The sequence below is a fragment of the Rhinoderma darwinii genome, chromosome 5 (genome assembly GCF_050947455.1).
Source record: "Rhinoderma darwinii isolate aRhiDar2 chromosome 5, aRhiDar2.hap1, whole genome shotgun sequence".
Classification (NCBI taxonomy): Eukaryota; Metazoa; Chordata; class Amphibia; order Anura; family Rhinodermatidae; genus Rhinoderma; species Rhinoderma darwinii.
Genome location: NC_134691.1, coordinates 245,783,881 through 245,806,984, shown reverse-complemented (window position 1 = coordinate 245,806,984; position 23,104 = coordinate 245,783,881). Strand labels below are relative to the sequence as shown.

At 43.1% G+C, this 23,104-nt stretch overlaps 1 protein-coding gene across 2 annotated transcripts in view; it reads left to right on the top strand.

The window, feature by feature from the left end:
• Window positions 1–328: 328 nt before the first annotated feature.
• The window catches only part of ANLN (anillin, actin binding protein), a 214,696-nt gene continuing 191,920 nt past the window's right edge, over window positions 329–23,104 (top strand). Inside the window, exon 1 of one of the 2 annotated variants that reach the window (XM_075827026.1) lies at window positions 329–537. In XM_075827026.1, the coding sequence (XP_075683141.1) occupies window positions 520–537 (18 nt within the window). In that variant the 5' untranslated portion in view covers window positions 329–519. The remainder of the gene's footprint in view (window positions 538–23,104) is intronic. The other variant, XM_075827024.1, reaches the window with a different exon arrangement.

Here is a 23,104-nt window from a genome sequence, read left to right as displayed (position 1 = left end):
GCCGCTATTCATTGACTCCAATGAATAGCAGCGCTAATTACGGCCGTAATTGAGGCGGCGTTCAAGCGCCTGCACATGCCGGTACGGCTGAAATTACGGGGATGTTTTCAGGCTGAAACATCCCCGTAATTTCAGCCGTTACGGACCCCCGCCGTGTGAACATACCCTCACGACAACAGCATAGACACTCATTCTCACGTCCAAACTACTATCTCTCCACTACAACCCCTCCACAAACAGCCCAAAAGCCTCTACGGTGTGCGCTCCACTGATAAACATCCGCTCCCACCCAATGCACCACGTGACCACACCAACGCTAGCGGAAGCCGCGGTACATTCCTGAAACCGACCAATCGGAAACTCCCCACCCCTTTCCCGTGTCAAGTGACCAGCAGGTGTGGCGCGGCGGGCGGGCGAAATTCAAAATTTTGAACCGTTGCGTGAGCTGTTCGTGACTAAGAGAGTATAGCGACAGATACACCCAGCGCTGCACTCTCCGCGGACGTACTCCTGACAGACATGGACCCGTTCACTGAGGTGAGTTGTGCGCCAATAGAACCGTGTCAGCAATAGTGCAGTCTCTGGCGCGTCTTGTCACACTGAAGACTACTGTATATTGTCCGCACGTTTCTCGCTGCATAGTGCAGTCTCCTGTTCTGTCGCCCCCCGCCCCCCCCCCGTAATCTGCTGTGCGAACTCAGCGTGTAGATTATAAAGTTATAATTTTTTTGCAACGTCGTGTTTATTCTCGTTATTTTGTCACTTTTCAGTGTTATTATTGTGGTTTTCGATCTGTGGCTCCTTAGCTTTCGTGAGGCTATAATATAAGTCCCACTATGCCCTGACAGCCGTAGGTTGCAGTTCTCTTAAAATAAATAAAAACATTGTAATTGGATCTGTATACATCCTGTGTAGGGCCTGTTCACATCAGCGTTGTCCCTATGAGGTGTTCCGTCTGAGGTTTCTGTAGGGGGTAACCCCTCAACAGAAAGGCAAGTGGAAACCTCTGCTTCCGTTTCCCTCACCATTGAACTCAAGGTTTGTGGAAATCTAGCTTAGGGCCTCTTCACATCAGCGTTGGCTTTCCGTTCTGGGGTTCTGTCTGAGGTTTCCGTTGGATGAACCCCGCAACGGAAAGTCAAACTGAAACCACAGCTTCCGTTTCCGTCACCATTGATATCAATGGTGACGGAAACATTGCTAATGGCTTCCGTTCGTCACCATTCTGGCAGGTTTCCGTTTTAATGACTGAATCAAGAGCTCGGTCGACTGCGCTATTGATTCCGTCGGAAAAATGGTGACGGAAACGGAAGCTGTGGTTTCAGATTCACTTTGTTGCTGGGTTCACCCGACGGAAACCTCTGACTGAACCCCGGAACGGAAAGCCAACGCCGATGTGAACAGGCCCTAATAATTTCTGTCTGTTGCCGTTGTGACTTGGTTCCCTGGATCCCGGCAGTAAGTTGGTGGCTGCGTTTGGAAGGGGGGTTAAACCTCACTGGGGCAATGTGGTATCACATGGCACCCATAAAAGTAAATAGGCAGCTGTCTAATACCTGGTCACAATGAGTCCACCCATAGTGGACATAGACAGCTGTGGGCCCCTGTGCAAGAACAGTATATGGGGCCCCTTGCTCTCCAATATCTCATCATAAATCACCCCCTTAGTTCGCACTTAGAATGAGTTATTGTTAGCCATTAAAGAGGCTCTGTCACCAGATTATAAGTGCCAGATCTCCTACATAATGTGATCGGCGCTGTAATGTAGAGAACAGCAGTGGTTTTTATTAAGAAAAACTCAATTTTGACCAAGTTATGAACTATTTTAGATTTATTCTGATTAGTTCTTAATGACCAACTGGGCGATTTTAAGCTTTTGACCAGGTGGGCGTTGTAAAGGGAAGTGTATGACGCTAACCAATCAGCATCATGCACTTCTCTCCATGTACTCATCTCTTCCAGCCGGGACGCGATGTCTATTCACAATCCCGACACTTCGGTAACGTTTGTGTGTCACTTACTCACACAGTACATCGAGATCACGCTTGCGGTCCTTTACTCCCACACAAACGTTACGGAAGTGTCGGGAGTGTGAATAGACATCGCGTCCTGGTTGGAAGCGATGTCTATTTACTCTCAAGACACTTCAGTAAAGTTAAAGAGGCTCTGTCACCAGATTTTGCAACCCCTATCTGCTATTGCAGCAGATAGGCGCTGCAATGTAGATTACAGTAACGTTTTTATTTTTAAAAACAAGCATTTTTGGCCAAGTTATGACCATGTTTACAGTAAAAGTACAACTGGGCGTGTATTATGTGCGTACATCGGGGCGTTTTTACTTCTTTTACTAGCTGGGCGTTCTGACGAGAAGTATCATCCACTTCTCTTCAGAACGCCCAGCTTCTGCCAGATCACGCTGTGACGTCACTTCCCCAGGTCCTGCATCGTGTCGGACGAGCGAGGACACGCCGGCACCAGAGGCTACAGATGATTCTGCAGCAGCATCGGCGTTTGCAGGTAAATCGATGTAGCTACTTACCTGCAAACGCTGATGCTGCTGCAGAATCAACTGTAGCCGATGTGGCCGACACGATGCAGGACCTGTGAGTGACGACACAGCGTGATCTCTCGAGAACACGCTGTCTGCACTGCCAGAAGCTGGGCGTTCTGAAGAGAAGTGGATGATACTTCTCGTCAGAACGCCCAGCTAGTAAAAGTAGTAAAAACGCCCCGATGTACGCACATAATACACGCCCACTTGGACTTTTACTTTTAAACACACCCACTTGGACTTATGCAAGCCTCATTTGCATAAATACAAAAATGGCCATAACTTGGCCAAAAATGCTCGTTTTTAAAAAATAAAAACGTTACTGTAATCTACATTGCAGCGCCGATCTGCTGCAATAGCAGGGGTTGCAAAATCTGGTGACAGAGCCTCTTTAATGTGTGATTAAGTGACATCACAGCTTTGATCTAGTCATTGGAAACCCGGTGATGTGATCAAACACTGGGGAATCCCTCTGCAGTCAGCCCTGGGGACCTACAAAGGACCCCAGGGCTGTCTATTCAGTAAGCCTGCTATGTGTTGCCCTAATAGCAGCCTGTGTCATAGTGACACATTGTGATGTATTAGCATACAGGATTATGCCAATGCATTGCAAGTAAAAACTAATTATAAATAAAGTGATCCTTTAATGGGATAAAAAAAAGTAACAAAAAGCTAAACAAAAGTAACAAAAAGCTACACTAAATAAAAACAAAAACCTACACATATTAGGGCCTGTTCACACAGAGTTTTTTGCAGGCAGAAATTTCTGCCTAGAAAAATCGGCTGTTTTTTTTTGTGGTTTTGCACCACACGTGTTTTTTGCCGCGTTTTTTAAGCCGTTTTTTTTTCTATTCAAAAGACAAAGTAAAATTCCACGTTTTTTTTTTTTTGTGCGCAAACGCGTCAAATTGTGGCAATAAAACAAGTTTTATTTCCGTCTCCCATTGATTTAAATGGGGTTTTTGAGGCGGAAACCGCCTCAAGTTAGGGCATGTCGCTTCTTCTTTTTCCCGCAAGCGTTTTTTTTTTGCTCGCGGTTAAAAAGGTCTTCCATTTTCTGATGTGCGCCACGAGGTATTATGAATTTTGAACCTCCATGCGGCTCACATAGTAATTAACACCATCGTGTACCTAGAGATGTCACGATGTCAGAATTTGGACTTTGATACCGATACTTCGTGTAGTATTGCGATTTCGATACCAAAACGAGCCTTTGCCAACAGTAATAAAAAAACAAAAAAAAACAAGTTCTTCCGTTTTCTGATGTGAGGCGCGAGGTGTGATGATGAATTTTGAATGCCTCACATTAATAGTAATGAACCCCATCATGTTTCTCAGTCATAATGGGTTAATGTGTAAGGTACATGATGGGGTTAATTACTATTAATGTGAGGCACATGGAGGTTAAATTCCTCACACCTCGTGCCCCACAATAAGTGATAGAAAGCAGTTTTTATTTAATTTTTTTTATTTTAAAAAAGGTGTGTGTATTTTTTTCATTTAATATTACTTTATGTTTTTACTTTTATTTTTAAACGTTAATGTACTCGGATATATCTATATGCCAGTACATTAGCCTGTGTACAGATACCTCAGTATGCCCTTACAGGAAATACGGTAAGACAGCCCTGGGGTCCTTCAATGGACCCTGGGCTGTCTGCCCAAATATATTATGTCTCTCAATCGCGTCACAGGGATCCCTGTGACACATCCAAGGGGCATCCCCCCTTCTCACTTCCTCTTGAATGCTGCAGTCAGCTTTGATCGCAGCATTCTGGGGAATAACCGTGGAGATGAGAGGTTTCCCTGATCTCCGACGTTATAGAGCGGGACTGCGGCTGTGTAATACAGCCATTGCCCCGCTCCTAACAGTAAGTGCGCGGTCAGCATGAGGTGATGCGGCCGGCACTGCACTAATGAGCGGAGGCGCAGGCTCTGAAGACAGTGCACAGGGGTGTTTTGCAGTGCGCCCGCCATGTTCTGTCTTCAGTGCCGCCGCTCATTCGTACAGTTTTTTTTTTATGGGTGGAATAGTAGAAAAGAGAAAATTTTGTCTTTGTTTTTTTTTGGACGCCGTTCATCCGGCGGTTTAATTAATGTGTTAATTTTATTGTTCGAGTCGTTCGAATCCCCCGGAATACCATGTATGTTATTTGTTTTGACGCTTTTACTAAATAAAACCACTTTCTGGGGAAAAATGTGTTTTTATTTTGTTTTGACTAATCATTTTTTATTTATTTTTTGCTAAATTTTATTTAACTGCTTTTTACTTTTTTTTTTGTTCCACTAGGGGACTTCACCATGCGATCTGCTGATTGCAGATATAATGCTTTGGTGTACTTAGTATACCAAAGCATTATTACCTGTCAGGGTATGTTCACACGCTAGCTGTCATTTACGGCTGAAATGACAGACTGTTTTCAGAAGAAAACAGCTGCCTCGTTTCAGCCGTAAATGCTCCTCCTCGCATTTTGTGAGGCGTCTGTGACGCTCGTATATCTTGAGCTGCTCTTCATTGAGTTCAATGAAGAACAGCATAAATTACGTTGCAAAGAAGTGTCCTTCACTTCTTTGCCGAGGCAGTCAATTTACGCGTCGTCGTTTGACAGCTGTCAAACGACGACGCGTAAATTACAGGTCGTCTGCACAGTACGTCGGCAAACCCATTCAAATGAATGGGCAGATGTTTGCCGACGTATTGTAGCCCTATTTTCAGGCGTAAAACGAGGCATAATACGCCTCGTTTACGCCTGAAAATAGGTCGTGTGAACCCAGCCTCAGTGTAAAACTGACAGGCAATCTATTAGACCATGCCTCTGGCGTGGCCTAACAGGCAGCTGTTGAAGGCAGACCTAGGGGCCTTTGTTAGTCCCCCGGCTGCCATGGAAAACCGACGGCGCCCTGTGATTTCTTTGCATGGGCGCTGATGGGATGACAGGAGCTCCCTCCCTCTGTCAAACAGATTAGATGCCGCTGTCGCTATTGACAGCGGCATCTAATGGTTTAAGCTGCCGGAATCGGAGCACGCTTCGATTGTGGCAGGAGCCAGGCTTTGTCTAACAGCCATGCTTCTGCCGCTAATCGCTTGGGTTCACTGGCAGTACCCATGTGATCAGAGGACGGATATATCCGTCCTTATGCGGGAACTAGCACCTGCATAGGACGGATATATACAAAAGGGGTTAATATGGAGAATATAAGTATTTACTAAAACAGACATGTCATGACCAGTCCTCCCTATTATGGGAGGCAATCCGATTTGGCTCTGAAAACCAGGCAGACAGCTGATTTTGCTGGGGGAGGCTTCAGCCACCCAGACCTTTGACCTGCAGCAGCCTCTACAGGAGAAATGTAGTATTGCATAGTAGCAGCTCAGATGAATGATTGTCCATGAAATACTTGATCCTAGAATTCTGCCGTTGGAATGATTCATTAGAACAGCACTAAAAAGTAATTGTATTGTGAAACTAGCGCCTTCATGGAAATTCTTAGGAAATGTGTTTGTTGCTACATTGGGGATGTAAAATTATGAGCCCTAGAACTAGTGAGTTCAGTAAATAGTAATGTATTTGAGGATTTTTAAAGTTTTATAGTGTTCTGTTTTTTTAATGCTTCAGCAGCCTGTTGGAGAAGGCTCTCTGCTTCAATCAGCATTGCCGGACGGTCTAACTGCGTGCTTTGCGCCCTCTGGTTTAACTGTAAGGGCTTCCTCTGCCTTCATACACAAAAAAAAAAATAATTAGGAATGGCAGACCCAGAATGTTCCCATAGCCCTGTATTGATATCAAAGGGGCTTTTCCAGTCATAAGAAATTCATGGCCTATACTCAGGATAGGCCATCAATATCTGATCGGTGGAGGTACGACTACTGGCATCCCCGCCAATCAGCTATTTTGAAGGGCCGCAGCGTTGTACAAGCGCTTCTTCTCCATTACTTACCTGCTCGTACTGATATATATATATATATATATATATATATATATATATATATATATATATACACACATATATATACATATATATACAGTGAAGGAAATAAGTATTTGATCCCTTGCTGATTTTGTAAGTTTGCCCACTGTCAAAGACATGAACAGTCTAGAATTTTTAGGCTAGGTTAATTTTACCAGTGAGAGAGATATTATATATATATATATATATATATAAAAAAAAACTGAAAATCACACAGTCAAAATTATATCTATTTATTTGCATTGTGCACAGAGAAATAAGTATTTGATCCCTTTGGCAAACAAGACTTAATACTTGGTGGCAAAACCCTTGTTGGCAAGCACAGCAGTCAGATGTTTTTTGTAGTTGATGATGAGGTTTGCACACATGTTAGATGGAATTTTGGCCCACTCCTCTTTGCAGATCATCTGTAAATCATTAAGATTTCAAGGCTGTCGCTTGGCAACTCGGATCTTCAGCTCCCTCCATAAGTTTTCGATGGGATTAAGGTCTGGAGACTGGCTAGGCCACTCCATGACCTTAATGTGCTTCTTTTTGAGCCACTCCTTTGTTGCCTTGGCTGTATGTTTCGGGTCATTGTCGTGCTGGAAGACCCAGCCACGAGCCATTTTTAATATCCTGGTGGAGGGAAGGAGGTTGTCACTCAGGATTTGACGGTACATGGCTCCATGCATTCTCCCATTGATGCGGTGAAGTAGTCCTGTGCCCTTAGCAGAGAAACACCCCCAAAACATAATGTTTCCACCTCCATGCTTGACAGTGGGGACGGTGTTCTTTGGGTCATAGGCAGCATTTCTCTTCCTCCAAGCATTTCTCTTCCTCCAGCTGCCTTGAGATCATTAACAAGTTCCCCCCGTGTAGTTTTCGGCTGAGCTCTCCCCTTCCTCAGGATCAAGGATACCCCATGAGGTGAGATTTTGCATGGAGCCCCAGATCGATGTCGATTGACAGTCATTTTGTATGTCTTCCATTTTCTTACTATTGCACCAACAGTTGTCTCCTTCTCACCCAGCGTCTTACTTATGCTTTTGTAGCCCATTCCAGCCTTGTGCAGGTCTATGATCTTGTCCCTGACATCCTTAGAAAGCTCTTTGGTCTTGCCCATGTTGTAGAGGTTAGTCAGACTGATTAATTGAGTCTGTGGACAGGAGTCTTTTATACTGGTGACCATTTAAAGAGGCTCTGTCACCACATTATAAGTGCCCTGTCTCCTATATAAGGAGATCGGCGCTGTTAGGCTATGTTCACACAGAGTATTTTGGGGGAGGAATATCTGCCTCAAAGTTCCAAACGGAATTTTGAGGCAGATATTCCTCCCCCAAAATACTCCGTGTGAACAGCAATTATCGCGCCGTTTTTCGCCCGCGGCCATTGAGCGCCGCAGGCATAAAACACGCTTTCTCCTGCCTCCCATTGAAGTCAATGGGAGGTCGGAGGCGGAAGCGTCCGAAGATAGGGCATGTCGCTTCTTTTTCCCGCGAGGCAGTTTTACTGCTCGCGGGAAAAAGCCGCCGACGCCTCCCATTGAAATCAATGGGAGGCGTTCTCGGGCCGTTTCTGCCGAGTTTTGCGACGCGGTTTCCGCGTCAAAACTCGGCAAATGACCCCGTGTGAACATAGCCTAATGTAGGTGACAGTAATGCTTTTTATTTAAAAAAACTATCTTTTTTCACAACGTTAGGAGCGATTTAAGTTTATGCTAATGAGCTTTCTTAATGCCCAAGTGGGCGTACTTTTACTTTCGACCAAGTGGGCGTTGTACAGAGGAGTGCATTCAGCATCATGCACTCCTCTCCAATCATTTACACTGCATTAGCAATATAGATATATCGCTATGTGCAGCCTCATACACAAGCCCTAACATTACTAGTGTCCTGATAATGAGTACACATGAAATCCAGCCTGGACGTCATGTGTACTCAGAATCCTGACACTTCTGACTCTTTTTTTTGTGAGATTCCGGCCAGTGACACCAAATCTCGTTTAGCTCCGAGATCTCGCGAGAGTTCGTATCCGTTAATGGAATCTCACAAAAAAAGAGTCAGAAGTGTCAGGATTCTGAGTACACATGACGTCCAGGCTGGATTTCATGTGTATCATTATCAGGACACTGTAGTAATGTTAGGGCTTGTGTATGTAGCTGCACATAGTGATATATCTAGTGCAGTGTAAATGAATGGAGAGGAGTGCATGATGCGGATTGGTCAGCGTCATGCACTCCTCTGTACAACGCCCACTTGGTCGAAAGTAAAAGTACGCCCACTTGGGCATAAACTTAAATCGCTCCTAACTTTGTGAAAAAAGATCGTTTTTTTAAATAAAAAGCACTGCTGTCACCTACATTACAGCGCCCATCTCCTTATGTAGGAGACAGGGCACTTATAATGTGGTGACAGTCTCTTTAAGGGTATGTTCACACGGCCTATTTACGGACGTAATTCGGGCGTTTTTGCCCCGAATTACGTCCGAAAATAGCGCCTCAATAGCGCTGACAAACACCTGCCCATTGAAAGCAATGGGCAGACGTTTGTCTGTTCACACGAGGCGTAATTTACGCGCCGCTGTCAAATAACGGCGCGTAAATTGACGCCCGCGTCAAAGAAGTGACCTGTCACTTCTTTGGCCGTATTTGGAGCCGTTATTCATTGACTCCAATGAATAGCAGCGCCAATTACGTCCGTAATGGACGCGGCGTTCAAGTGCCTGCACATGCCGTTACGGCTGAAATTACGGGGATGTTTTCAGGCTGAAACATCCCCGTAATTTCAGCCGTTACGGACACCCTCGTGTGAACATACCCTAAGACAGCTGTCTTTAATGCAGGCACCAAGTTGATTTGGAGCATGTAACTGGTCTGGAGGAGGCTGAACTCTTAATGGTTGGTAGGGGATCAAATACTTATTTCTCTATGCACAATGCAAATAAATATATATAATTTTGACTGTGATTTTCTTTTTTCTTTTTTTTATATATAATCTATCTCTCACTGGTAAAATTAACCTATCCTAAAAATTCTAGACTGTTCATGACTTTGACAGTGGGCAAACTTACAAAATCAGCAAGGGATCAAATACTTATTTCCTTCACTGTGTATGTATGTGTGTGTATATATGTATGTATATATATATATATATATATATACACACACACACACTACCGTTCAAAAGTTTAGGGTCACTTAGAAATGTCCTTATTTTTGAAAGAAAAGCACCGTTTTTTTCAATGAAGATAACATTAAATTAATCAGAAATACACTCTATACATTAACCCCTTCAGGACCCAGCCTATTTTGGCCTTCAGGACCCAGCCAATTTTTTCAAATCTGACATGTTACTTTATGTGGTAATAACGTTGGAATGCTTTTACCTATCCAAGCGATTCTGAGATTGTTGTATCGTGACATGTTGTACTTTGTTAGTGAAAAAATTTTGTCGATAATTTTGGTATTTATTTCTGAAAAACACCACAATTTAGAAAAAATTTGCAAAAATTTGCATTTTTCTAAATTTAAACGTATCTGCTTGTAAAACAGTTAGTAATACCACACAAAATAGTTACTAGTTAACATCCCCCATATGTCTACTTTATGTTTGCATTGTTTTTTGAACGTCCTTTTATTTTTCTAGGACGTTACAAGGCTTAGAACTTTAACAGCAATTTCAGGGACCAGTTCAGTTCTGAGGTGGCTTTGAGGGCCTTATATATTAGAAAATCACCAGAAGTCACCCCATTTTGAAAACTGCACCCCTCAAGGTATTCGAATCAGCATTCACAAAGTGTATTAACCCTTTAGGCGTTTCACAGGAATTAAAGCAAAGTAGAGGTGAAATTTACAAATTTTTTTTTTTTTTTGCTTAAATTCATTTCTAATAAAATTTTTTTTGTAACACAGAAGATTTTACCAGAGAAATGCAACTCAAAATTTATTGCCCAGATTCTGCAGTTTTTAGAAATAGCCCACATGTGGCCCTAGTGTGATAATGGACTGAAACACCGGCCTCAGAAGCAAAGGAGCACCTGGTGGATTTTGGGCTTCCTTTTTTTTAGAATATATTTTAGGCACCTTGTCAGGTTTGAATAGGTCTTGTGGTACAAAGACAGTAAAGACCCCTCAAAAGAGACCCCATTTTGGAAACGACACCCCTCAAGGAATTTATCTAGGGTTATAGTTAGCATTTTGAACCCACAGGTTTTTCGCTAAATTTATCAGAATTAGTCTGTAAAAATTAAAATCTACTTTTTTTTCTGAAAAAACATAGAAATGCGTAATATTTACGAGGAATAATGAAGAAAATCACCCCAACATTTGTAAAGCAATGTCTCCTGATTACAGCAATATCCCATATGTGGTAATAAACTGCTGATTGGACCCATGGCAGCGCTCAGAAGGGAAGTAGCGCCATTTTGATTTTGGAGCACGGATTTTGCTGGATTGTTTTTCGGTGCCATGCCGCCTTTGCAACGCCCTGGAGGGACCAAAACAGTGGAAACCCCCCAAGTTACCCCATTTTTTAAACACCCCTCAAGGAATTTTTCTAGGGGTATAGTGAGCATTTAGACTCCACGGGTCTTTTGCAGAATTTATTAGAATTAGGCGGAGAAAATGAATATCACAATTTTTTCCCACTAAAATGTTGAATTTTCTCATTTTCACAAGGGATAAAGGAGAAATAAACAACCAATTTTTGTAAAGCAATTTCTCCCGAGTACGGAAATACCCCACATGTGGTCATACATTTTTTTCATTAAAAATGAATTGACCCTTTCAGGACTGATCCATTTTTTGCTTATTTTCATTTTTCACTACCCGCCTTCCAAGAGCCATAACTTTTTTTTCTTTTTTCCATCAGTAGAGTGATGTGAGAGCTTATTTCTTGCGGGAGGAATTGTAGTTTCTATTGATACCATTTAAAGTGCCATAAAAAGTACTGGGAAACTGAAAAAAAATAGGAAAATATAGGAATATAGGAGAAAAATCTGATTCCATTTTTTGGGGTTTTCTTATTTACAGCTTTCGCCGTGCGGTAAAAACGAAAACTACAGCGATCTTGGCGTTTTAAATGATTTAAGTTTTTTACGGTGTTCACCGTGCGAGTTAAATAATGGTATATTGTAATAGTTCGGCCTTTTAGCGATATCAATTCTGTTTATTTTTTTACATTACTTTTGAAGAAAAATGGGAAAAGGTTTTTTTTTTTTTTAACTTTAAACTTTTTTCTTTCTCACTACTAATAACTTTAATTCTTCTACACATTTTATTAGTCCCCTTAGGGGACTTGTACCAGCGATAATTGTAACGGCGGGTACAATATGCTGCAATACTAATGTATTTCAGTGTATTGTTATTTTTACAGACTCCTGTAACAGCGCGATCGCTGTTCATGTCCGTTAGTCCCGGGTGTCAGCTGTAATACACAGCCGACACCCGCAGCGTATGGAATGGGCTCAGCACGTGAGCCCGCTCCATACGTCACCCCCGCACAATGACGTGTGCTCATAGTGCTCAAAGGGGTTAATGCACAGCGGATGGTGTGAATATTGCAATTTTCCACTGATGCCATTTTAGTGCATAATATGTCGTGCCCAGTTTGTGCCCCTGAAGACAAATACCTCAAAGCGTTAAGCGGGTTCTCCTGGGTATGGAGATGCCATATATGTGGGCACAAGCGGCTGTTTGGGCACGCTGAAGGGCTCAGAAGGGAGGGACGCCATTTTGCTTTTGGAGCGCAGATTTTGCTTGGTAGTTTTTCTGTTTGGGGTTTTGCTGGTATTTCAGTTTATAATGTGGGGGTATGTGTAATCTGTGCGGAGAACATCAGGGCATAATAAGAGGGTGTAAAAATGCGGTAATTAAATAATAATTCATAGATATGTGGCCGGTGTCACACTGATAAATGGTGTCGGATCTTATCCGCTTTTAGAAAACACTGCACATTTTGCATCACCATATTCCTGGGAGACAGAACGTCTTTATTTTTTCACCACCGGAGCTGCGTGAGGGCTTATTTGTTGCGAGACTATCTGTACTTTTCATTTTTTCATTGGTACCATTTTGGGGTACATGCGATTTTTTTTTTTTTTTTTTTTTTTTTTTTTTTTTTTTTTTTTTTTTAATTTTTTGCAAGCCGGGTGACCAAAAACAAGCAATTCTTACAATGTTTTATTTTTTGCGGCGTTCACCGTGCACTATAAATGACCATTATATTTTATTCTGCGGGTCGGTATGATTACGGCAATACCATATGTATATCGGTTTTTTTTATGTTTTGCGGCGTTTGCACAATAAAATCACTTTTTTATAAAATAATTTTTTTTCTGTGTCACCATATTCTGAGAGCCGTAACTTTTTTTTATTTTTCAGTCAAAAAAGCTGTTAAAGGGCTTGTTTTTTGCGGGACGGGTTGTAGTTTTTATCGGTATTATTTTAGGGTACGTGCAACTTTTTGATCACTTTTTTTTATTTTGGGAGGGGTGGTGACCTAAAAATAGCGATTCTGGTGTAGTTTTTTATTGATTTTTATTTATTTTTTTTTTTTTGGGGTATTCATCGTGCGGGAAAAAGAACATTATAGTTTTATAGTTGGGGTCGTTACAAACGCGGTGATACCAGATATGTGTACTTTTTTTAACGTGTTAATTTTTTTCCTATGATAGACTTATTATAGGAAAAAAATGCATTGTTTGTTTATATAACTTTTATTTTTACACTTTTTTTTTAAAAAACATTTTTAGTATCTTTTTTTTTACTTTTTTCACTTGTCCCACTAGGGGACACTTAGACTTGCAGCTTTGATCGCTGCTAGAACACATTACACTACACACGTAGTGTAATGTACTCTAACTGTCATTGTGACGTGACAGTCACACTGACAGGAAGCCTCGGAGGACCGGCCGGAGGCTGCTCCTCCGAGGCTTCCGTATATATGGCAACCCGGAGGTCATTGTCTGACCTCCGATTGCCGTGACAAGCATCGGTAGTCCTCCCGAACACTTTGTGGGGGCTGCCGATGTGCTTCAAACCACTTAAATGCGGTGACGGCAATCCGTCGCCGCATTTATGGGGTTAATTGACGAAATCAGCGGCGATGTTCCGCTGACCGGCAAGGGTGGAGTGTCAGCTGTCGGGGACAGCTGACCTCCCGGTTCCCAGACACTGTCCGTTAGGACAGTGTGCGCCGGAACTACTCCGCAATAGTACGTCTGCATGTGGGAACTAACCCCTCTGCAGGACGTACTATTGCGGAGCAGCGCGGAAAGAGGTTAATGACTATTCTAGCTGCAAACGTCTGGTTTTTAATGCAATATCTACATAGGTGTATAGAGGCCCATTTCCAGCAACCATCACTCCAGTGTTCTAATGGTACAATTATGTTAGCACCGCTGTAAACAGTTTTGCTGTTTAGAGGAGCTATAAAACTGACCTTCCCTTGAGCTCGTTGAGAATCTGGAGCATTACATTTGTGGGTTCGATTAAACTCTCAAAGTGGCTAGAAAAAGAGCTTTCATGTGAAACTCGACAGTCTATTCTTGTTCTTAGAAACAAAGGCTATTCCATGCGAGAAATTGCCAAGAAACTGAAGATTTCCTACAACGGTGTGTACTACTCCCTTCAGAGGACAGCACAAACAGGCTCTAACCAGAGTAGAAAGAGAAGTGGGAGGCCCCGCTGCACAACTGAGCAACAAGACAAGTACATTAGAGTCTCTAGTTTGAGAAATAGACGCCTCACAGGTCCTCAACTGGCAGCTTCATTAAATAGTACCCGCAAAACACCAGTGTCAACGTCTACAGTGAAGAGGCGACTGCGGGATGCTGACCTTCAGGGCAGAGTGGCAAAGAAAAAGCCATATCCGAGACTGGCTAATAAAAGGAAAAGATTAATATGGGCAAAAGCACACAGACATTGGACAGAGGAAGATTGGAAAAAAGTATTATGGACAGACAAATCGAAGTTTGAGGTGTTTGGATCACACAGAAGAACATTTGTGAGACGCAGAACAACTGAAAAGATGCTGGAAGAGTGCCTGACGCCATCTGTCAAGCATGGTGGAGGTAATGTGATGGTCTGGGGTTGCTTTGGTGCTGGTAAACTGGGAGATTTGTACAAGGTAAAAGGGATTTTGAATAAGGAAGGCTATCACTCCATTTTGCAACGCCATGCCATGCCCTGTGGACAGCGCTTGATTGGAGCCAATTTCATCCTACAACAGGACAATGACCCAAAGCACACCTCCAAATTATGCAAGAACTATTTAGGGAAGAAGCAGGCAGCTGGTATTCTATCTTTAGGAGTGGCCAGCGCAGTCACCAGATCTCAACCCCATAGAGCTGTTGTGGGAGCAGCTTGACCGTATGGTACGCAAGAAGTGCCCATTAAGCCAATCCAACTTGTGGGAGGGCATTCTGGAAGCATGGGGTGAAATTTCTCCCGATTACCTGAGCAAATTAACAGCTAGAATGCCAAAGGTCTGCAATGCTGCAATTGCTGCAAATGGAGCATTCTTTGACGAAAGCAAAGTTTGAAGGAGAGAATTATTATTTCAAATAAAAATCATTATTTCTAACCTTGCCAATGTCTAGACTATATTTTCTAGTCATTTTGCAACTCATTTGATAAATATAAGTTTGAGTTTTCATGGAAAACACAATTGTCTGGGTGACCCCAAGCTTTTGAACGGTAGTGTACACATATGTGTGTATGTGTGTGTGTGTGTGTATGTATATATATATATATATATATATATATATATATATATATATATACACATTTTGTGAAAGAAGATCCCACAGCACTCCAAAATGATGAAAAAAATTGTGGTTTATTCAATCAGCACAAGCTGCAACGTTCGAAAAAGGTCCTATAGCAGGACTGAAACGTTGCAGCTTGTGCTGATTGAATAAACCACCATTTTTTTCATCATATTGGAGTGCTGTGGGACTTATTTTATATTTACCCATATCCCCTGGATCGGGATTACCTGCCTTCACCCTACACCATCTTGCAATTGGTCCTTGAGTGCTGATTTTTTGTGTGTGTGTGTGTGTATATACATGACCTAGCAGGCATACATTACAGCCAGACGTGTGGGCCTTTTTTAGGCCCCCGGCTGCCATCGGAGACACAGACACTCAGAGATCTTATCGCCGTGTGCCGGTGGGATCAGAGGGAGCTCCCTCCCTCTCTCCAAAACAGCTCCGATGCAGCGCTCGCTATTGAGCGCCGCATCTGAGGGGTTAAACGTGTAAGATCTATACTAATATTGATCTCACCCGGTCGAGCAGGGATGCCCTCAGCCCTCAACTACCTCTGGCAGCTGAGAGCAGGGACATTTGACAGCTCCCTGCTCTGTTTACTTATTCCAATGCAGCACCGTAAAAAGGCTATTGCATCGGAATAAAGCCATTTAGTGGCCGCCGTAAAAACACTATGGGGCGGTCACTAACGAGTTAAGCCTTTAAATGGTCCAACAGTCTGGTTCATTAGGCTACACAATCATGGTGAAGACTGCTGACTTGACAGTTGTCCAGAAGACATTTTATGATAGGAAAATGTCATAAAATATTTGATGCCAGGAGTCCTGTTCATCTGTACCCCGGTCGGGCCAGGAAATGCAGCCGACACATGGGCCGGTTTTCACAGCCCAAACTCTGTCGTGTGCGAGAGGTGTAAAGGCTAATTTATTTACATGAGCAGATATCCGTATTAGTTGCCATAAGCAACTTAAGGCCTTATTCACACGACGTTGAATACGTCCGTGTGATGGCCGTTAAAACAACGTCCGTCACACGGGCGCATGTTTTTCAATGGGGTCATTCACAGGGCCGTTGTTTCAACTGACCGTGTGAAGAGTCCGTTGAAAAATAGAACCTGCCCTCTTATCTTCCGTTTTCACTGATGCCTCCATATGCTCAAGTCTATGGGGATACGTGAAAACAGGACCTGCACGGGGGCACCTTTGACGTGAAAGTCATGTTTTTCACATCAGTTTCGCCTCGCTTGTGTGAATCTAGCCTAAGAGTGACACACACGATACAGACCCACGTTAAGGGGAAGAACGTATGGGAGTGATGGGTACACATGCTCAAAATCATGCCCACGTGGGGTGGCGAAGGGGCGCCTAATTACCGGTAAAATTGTGCGTCCTGTCGTGGCCGCATGTGGCGTGTGCTGCTCCGTGTTTTCTCACCGTTCCCACATAACGTGAGACCGTACACAAAGTGTTATTGACAAAATAATAGTTCTAAATTTTCCCTCTACACCTCCACGACAGCACGATTCAGAGGTATTCCCCACCTCCAAAGGGACAGAAAACACGGAGTAGTTTAACCCCTTCCCGCACCTTGACGTAACTGCACGTCAATGTGTGCAGTAAGTTCGCGCACCTTGACGTGCAGTTACGTCTGTGCTTTAACAGTTAACCGCCGCGCGGCGCTACACCGCAGCGGCGGTTAACTGCAGGGTGTCTGCCCTGCATTCGCCGTTGCCGATCAGCGGCCTATCGCCGCTGATTTAGGCAGTTAACCCCTTAATTGCGGCGTTCGATTTGAACGCCATAATTAAGGTGTTTAGCGCCGATCGGCAGCCCCCATGTGAAATCACGGGGGCTGGCGATCGTACCCATGGCAACTGGATGCCAGACAATGGCTTCCGGGTTGCCATGTACAGAAGCCTATGAGGACCACCCCGAGGGTGGTCGTCCTAGGCTTCCTGTCAGTGTGACTGTTACGTCACACTGACAGTTGGAATGCATTACACTACGTGTGTAGTGTAATGTATTCCAGCAGCGATCAAAGCTGCAAGTCTAAGTGTCCCCCTAGTGGGACATGTGAAAAAAGTAAAAAAAGAATAAAAATGTTTTAAAAATAAAAGTGTAAAAATAAAAGTTATAAGTAACCTAAACATGAACTGCTTTTTTTTCCTATAATAAGTCTTCTATTATAGGAAAACAAATGAGCACGTAAAAAAAAGTACACCTATTTGGTATCACCGCGTTCGTAACGACCCCAACTATAATATTATTTTTCCCGCACGGTGAACACCGCAAAAAAATAAATGAAAAACAAAGCGAGAATCACTATTTTTTGGTCACCACCCCTCACAAAATATACAATAAAAAGTGATCAAAAAGTCGCATGTACGCCAAGATTGTACCGATACAAACTACAAACCGTCCCGCAAAAAATAAGCCCTTACACAGCTTTTTTGACTGAAAAATAAAAAAGTTATGGCTCTCAGAATACGGTGACACAAAAAATAATTTATTTTAAAAATAAGTGATTTTATCGTGTAGACGCCGCAAAACATAAAAAAAAGTATATACATATGGTATCGCCGTAATCGTACCGACCCGCAGTATAAAATATAATGGTCATTTATAGCCCAGGGTAAACGCTGTACAAAATAAATAAAAATCATTGTCAGAATTGATGGTTTTTGTCACCATTCTTGCTGAAAAATTGAATAAAAAGTGATCAATTAAATGGCATGTACCCCAAAATGGTATCAATGAAAATTACAGATTGTCCCGCAACAAATAAGCCCTCTCACAGCTCCGGTGGTGAAAGAATAAAAAAAGTTCCGGCTCCCAGATTATGGCGATGCAAAATGTGCAGAGCGTTCCAAAAGCGGATAAGATTGGGCGCCATTTATAATATAAGTGCAACACTGGCCACATTATTATTTATTTACCCCATTATTATACCCTCTTATTATGCCCCTGATGTACTCTGCCGAGTCTACATTTGCCCCCACATTATAAACTGAAATACCAGCAAAACGCCAGAGCTACTACCAAGCAAAATCTGCGCTCCAAAAGCCAAATGGCGTTCCTCCCTTCTGAGCCCTATAGCGTGCCCAAACGGCCATTTACGTCCACCGATATGGCATCGCCATACCCGGGAGAACCCGGTTAATATTTTATTTGTGGTATTTGTGGCACAAACTGGGCAGAACATATAGTGCACCAAAATGGCACATCAGTGGAAAATTTTAATTTTCACTTTCCACCATCGACTGCGCATTAAACCCTTCGCGCACCATGACTTAATAACATGTCGTGGTGTGGGGGCTGATATATGGAGCGTCTCAAGCGCTTAGCCCGCGCCATACGCTGCGGGTGTCAGCTGTGTATTACAGCTGATACCCGGGACTAACGGACAGAAACAGCGATCGCGCTGTTACAGGAGCCTGTAAAAATAACAATATACTGCAATACATTAGTATTGCAGTGTATTCTACCATTGATCCAACGATTGCTGGTTCAAGTCTCCCAGGGGGACTAATAAAATATGTAAAAACAAAAGTAAATAGTTATTAGTGGAAAAAATTTAATAAATATTTAAAGTCCAAAAATAAACCCTTTTCATATTTTTTCTCTAAAGTAATGTAAAAAAATATAAAAAATATACAAAATTGGTATCGCTGCGTCCGTAAAAGTCCAAGCTATTACAATATACCATTATTGAACTCGCACGGTGAACGCCGTGAAAAATAAATAATTTTAAATGGCAAAATCGCAGTTTTTTGGTCACTTTCACTCTACCATAAAATTTAATAAAAAGTGCTCAAAAAGTCTTATGTACCTAAAAACGACAGCTCGTCCCGCAAAAAATAAGCCCCCACACCGCTCTATTGACGGAAAAATAAAGAAGTTGTGGCTCTCGGAAAGCGGGGAGGAAAAACGAAAAAGAAAAAGCAAAACATGGATCAGTCCGGAAAGGGTTAATTTTCCAATGAAAAAAACATTTATGACCACATGTGGGGTATAGCCGTACTCTGGAGAAATTGCTTTACAAATGTTGGGCGGCATTTTCTCCTTTATCCTTTGTGAAATTGAAAAAATGCAACATTTTAGTGGAAGAAATGTTGATATTAATTTTCACGGCCTAATTCTAATAAATTCTGTGGGGCCTAAATGCTCACTATGCCCCTAGATAGATTCCTTAAGTGGTGTAGTTTCCCAAATGGGGTTACTTTTGGGGGGCTTCCACTTTTTCGGTCTCTCAGGGGCTTTGCAAATTCGACATGACACCCAAAAACTATTCCAGCTAAATTTGAGCTCCAAAAGCCAAATAGCGCTCCTTCCCTTCTAAGCCCCGGTGTGGGTCCAAACAGCAGTTTATTACCACATATGGGGTATTTACGTAATCAGGAGAAATTGTTTTACAAATGTTGGGGTGCTTTTTCTCCTTTATTCCTTGTAAAAATTAAAAATTTCTGAGTTCTTACAGAAAAAAAAGTCGATTTTTACCCTTACAGACTAATTCCAATGACTTCAGCAAAACAACTGTGGGGTCGAAATGCTAACTTTACCCCTAGAAAAATTCCTTGAGGGGTGTAGTTTCCAAAATGGGGTCACTATTAGGGGGTTTCCACGGTTTTCATCCCTCCAGTGCATTGCAAACGTGACACAGCAAAATCAGAAATCCAAAATCCAAATGGTGCTCCTTCTCTTCTGAGGCCTGCTGTGGGTCCAAACAGCAGTTTATTACCACATATGGGGTATTGCTATAATCGTAAGAAATTGTTTTACATATGTTGGGGTGTTTTTTCTACTTTTATTCCTTGTAAAAATTTAAAATTTTTACGTTTTTTCACAAAAAAAGTAGATTTTCATCTTCACATACTAATTCAAATAAATTTAGCAAAAAAAACTGTGGCTTCAAAATGCTATCTATACCCATAGATAAATTCCTTGAGGGGTATAGTTTACAAAATGGGCTCACTTTTGGGGGGTCTTTACTGTTTTGGTACCACAAGACCTATTCAAACCTGACATGGTGCCTAAAATATATTCTAAAAAAAGGAGGCCCCAAAATCCACTAGGTGGTCCTTTGCTTCTGAGGCCTGTGTTTCAGTCCATTACCGCACTAGGACCACATGCGGGATATTTCTAAAAACTGCAGAATCTGGGAAATAAATATTGAGTTGCATTTCTTGGGTAAAACCTTCTTTGGTACAGAAAAAATTAATTACAAATTAATTTCGGCAAAAAAAATGAAATTTGTAAATTTCACCTCTATTTTGCCTTAATTCCTGTGAAACTCCTAAAGGGTTAAAATACTTTCTGAATGTGGTTTTCAATACCTTGAGGGGTGCAGTTTTCAAAATGGGGTGATTTATGGGCACTTTCCAATATATAAGGCCCTCAAAGCCACTTCAGAACTGAACTGGTGCGTGAAAAAATGGCCTATTGAAATTTTTATTGAAAATATGAGAAATTGCTGCTAATGTTCTAAGCCTCGTAACGTCCTAGAAAAATAAAAGTATGTGAAAAAAAATGATGCAAACAAAGTAGACATATGGGGGATGTTAACTAGCAACTATTTTGTGTGGTATTACGATCTGTTTTACAAGCAAATACATTTAAATTTAGAAAAATGCAAATGCAAATTTTTTCACTAACGTAAAATACAATATGTCACGAGAAAACAATCTCAATCGCTTGGATAGGTAAAAGCTTTCCGGAGATATTACCACATAAAGTGACACGTCAGATTTGAAAAAATCATCTGTGTCCACAACGCCAAAACAGGCTGTGTCCTAAAGGGGTTAATAGACTACTGGGCGTTCTTTACCTTTTTACCAACTGGGCATTGTAAAGAGAAGTGTATGACGCTGACTAATCAGCGTCATACACTTCTCTCCATTCATTTTTAGCTGTAATCGCAGCACAGCGTGATCTTTTGAGATCTCGCTGTGCTGTCACATACACCCACATTAACTTTACCGAAGTGTCTTGAGAGTGAATAGACATCACTTTAAGCCAGGATGCAATGTCTATTCACACTCCCGACACTTCGGTAAAGTTTCTTTGGGACTTCAGCACAGTGTGATCTCGCGAGATTACGCTATGAATGACCGCACAGCGTCCCACAGAAACTTTACTGAAGTGTGGGGAGTGTGAATAGACCACGCATCCTGGCTGAAAGCGATGTCTATTCACTCTCAAGACACTTCGGTAAAGTTAATGTGGGAGTATGCAAAATCACGCTGTGCTGCGAGGACAGCTAAAAAGAATGGATAGCTGAATGGAGAGATGTGCATGACGCTGATTGGTCAGCGTCATACACTTCTCTTTACAACGCCCAGTTGGTAAAAAGGTAAATGCCCAGTTGTCTATTAAGAAACTAATTCGCATAAATCTAAAATTGTGCATAACTTGCTCAAAATGAGCTAAAAAAATAGTTTTTCAAAATAAAAACCACTGATCTCTACATTACGGCGCCGATCAGATTATGTAGGAGATATGGCATTTCTAATGTGGTGACAGAGCCTCTTTAAATTCCCCCTCCTCCTCACCCTCTCCAGTTGTTTCCTGTCCCTTGGGACACGGGAAGCAGGATCCTGGGATCCCTTTTTTTTTTCAAAGCGCCCCGGTCTTTTCTCTACCCCTGGGCTCCGTGTGGCACATGCCTCCTCTCCAGCTCCTTGGCATAAGTCTTGTAGCAAGATGTTGATGACCGGATCCCTTTAAGGCTAAGGCTCTGTTCACACAATCGGGTTTCCTGGCCGTGTGGCGGCCATTCAAAAAAACTGCCATCACATGACCGCAGTAGGAACAATAGACCCCAAATTGGGGTATTCACTTTCTCTCCCCCCCTCTGTTTCTCTCCCCCCTCTCTTTCTCTCCCCCCCCCCTCTGTTTCTCTCCCCCCCTCTGTTTCTCTCCCCCCCTCTGTTTCTCTCCCCCCCTCTTTCTCTCTCGCCCTCTCTTTCTCTCTCGCCCTCTCTTTCTCTCTCGCCCTCTCTTTCTCTCTCGCCCTCTCTTTCTCTCTCGCCCTCTCTTTCTCTCTCGCCCTCTCTTTCTCTCTCGCCCTCTCTTTCTCTCTCGCCCTCTCTTTCTCTCTCGCCCTCTCTTTCTCTCTCGCCCTCTCTTTCTCTCTCTCGCCCTCTCTTTCTCTCTCTCGCCCTCTCTTTCTCTCTCTCGCCCTCTTTCTCTCTCTCGCCCTCTTTCTCTCTCTCGCCCTCTTTCTCTCTCTCGCCCTCTTTCTCTCTCTCGCCCTCTCTTTCTCTCTCTCGCCCTCTCTTTCTCTCTCTCGCCCTCTCTTTCTCTCTCTCGCCCTCTCTTTCTCTCTCTCGCCCTCTCTTTCTCTCTCTCGCCCTCTCTTTCTCTCTCTCGCCCTCTCTTTCTCTCTCTCGCCCTCTCTTTCTCTCTCTCGCCCTCTCTTTCTCTCTCTCGCCCTCTCGCCCTCTCTCTCTCGCCCTCTCGCCCTCTCTCTCTCGCCCTCTCGCCCTCTCTCTCTCGCCCTCTCGCCCTCTCTCTCTCGCCCTCTCGCCCTCCCTCTCTCGCCCTCTCTCTCTCGCCCTCTCTCTCTCGCCCTCTCTCTCTCGCCCTCTCGCCCTCTCTCTCTCGCCCTCTCGCCCTCTCTCTCTCGCCCTCTCGCCCTCTCTCTCTCGCCCTCTCGCCCTCTCTCTCTCGCCCTCTCTCTCTCGCCCTCTCGCCCTCTCTCTCTCGCCCTCTCTCTCTCGCCCTCTCGCCCTCTCTCTCTCGCCCTCTCGCCCTCTCGCCCTCTCTCTCTCGCCCTCTCTTTCTCTCTCTCTCTCTCTCGCCCTCTCTTTCTCTCTCTCTCTCTCTCTCGCCC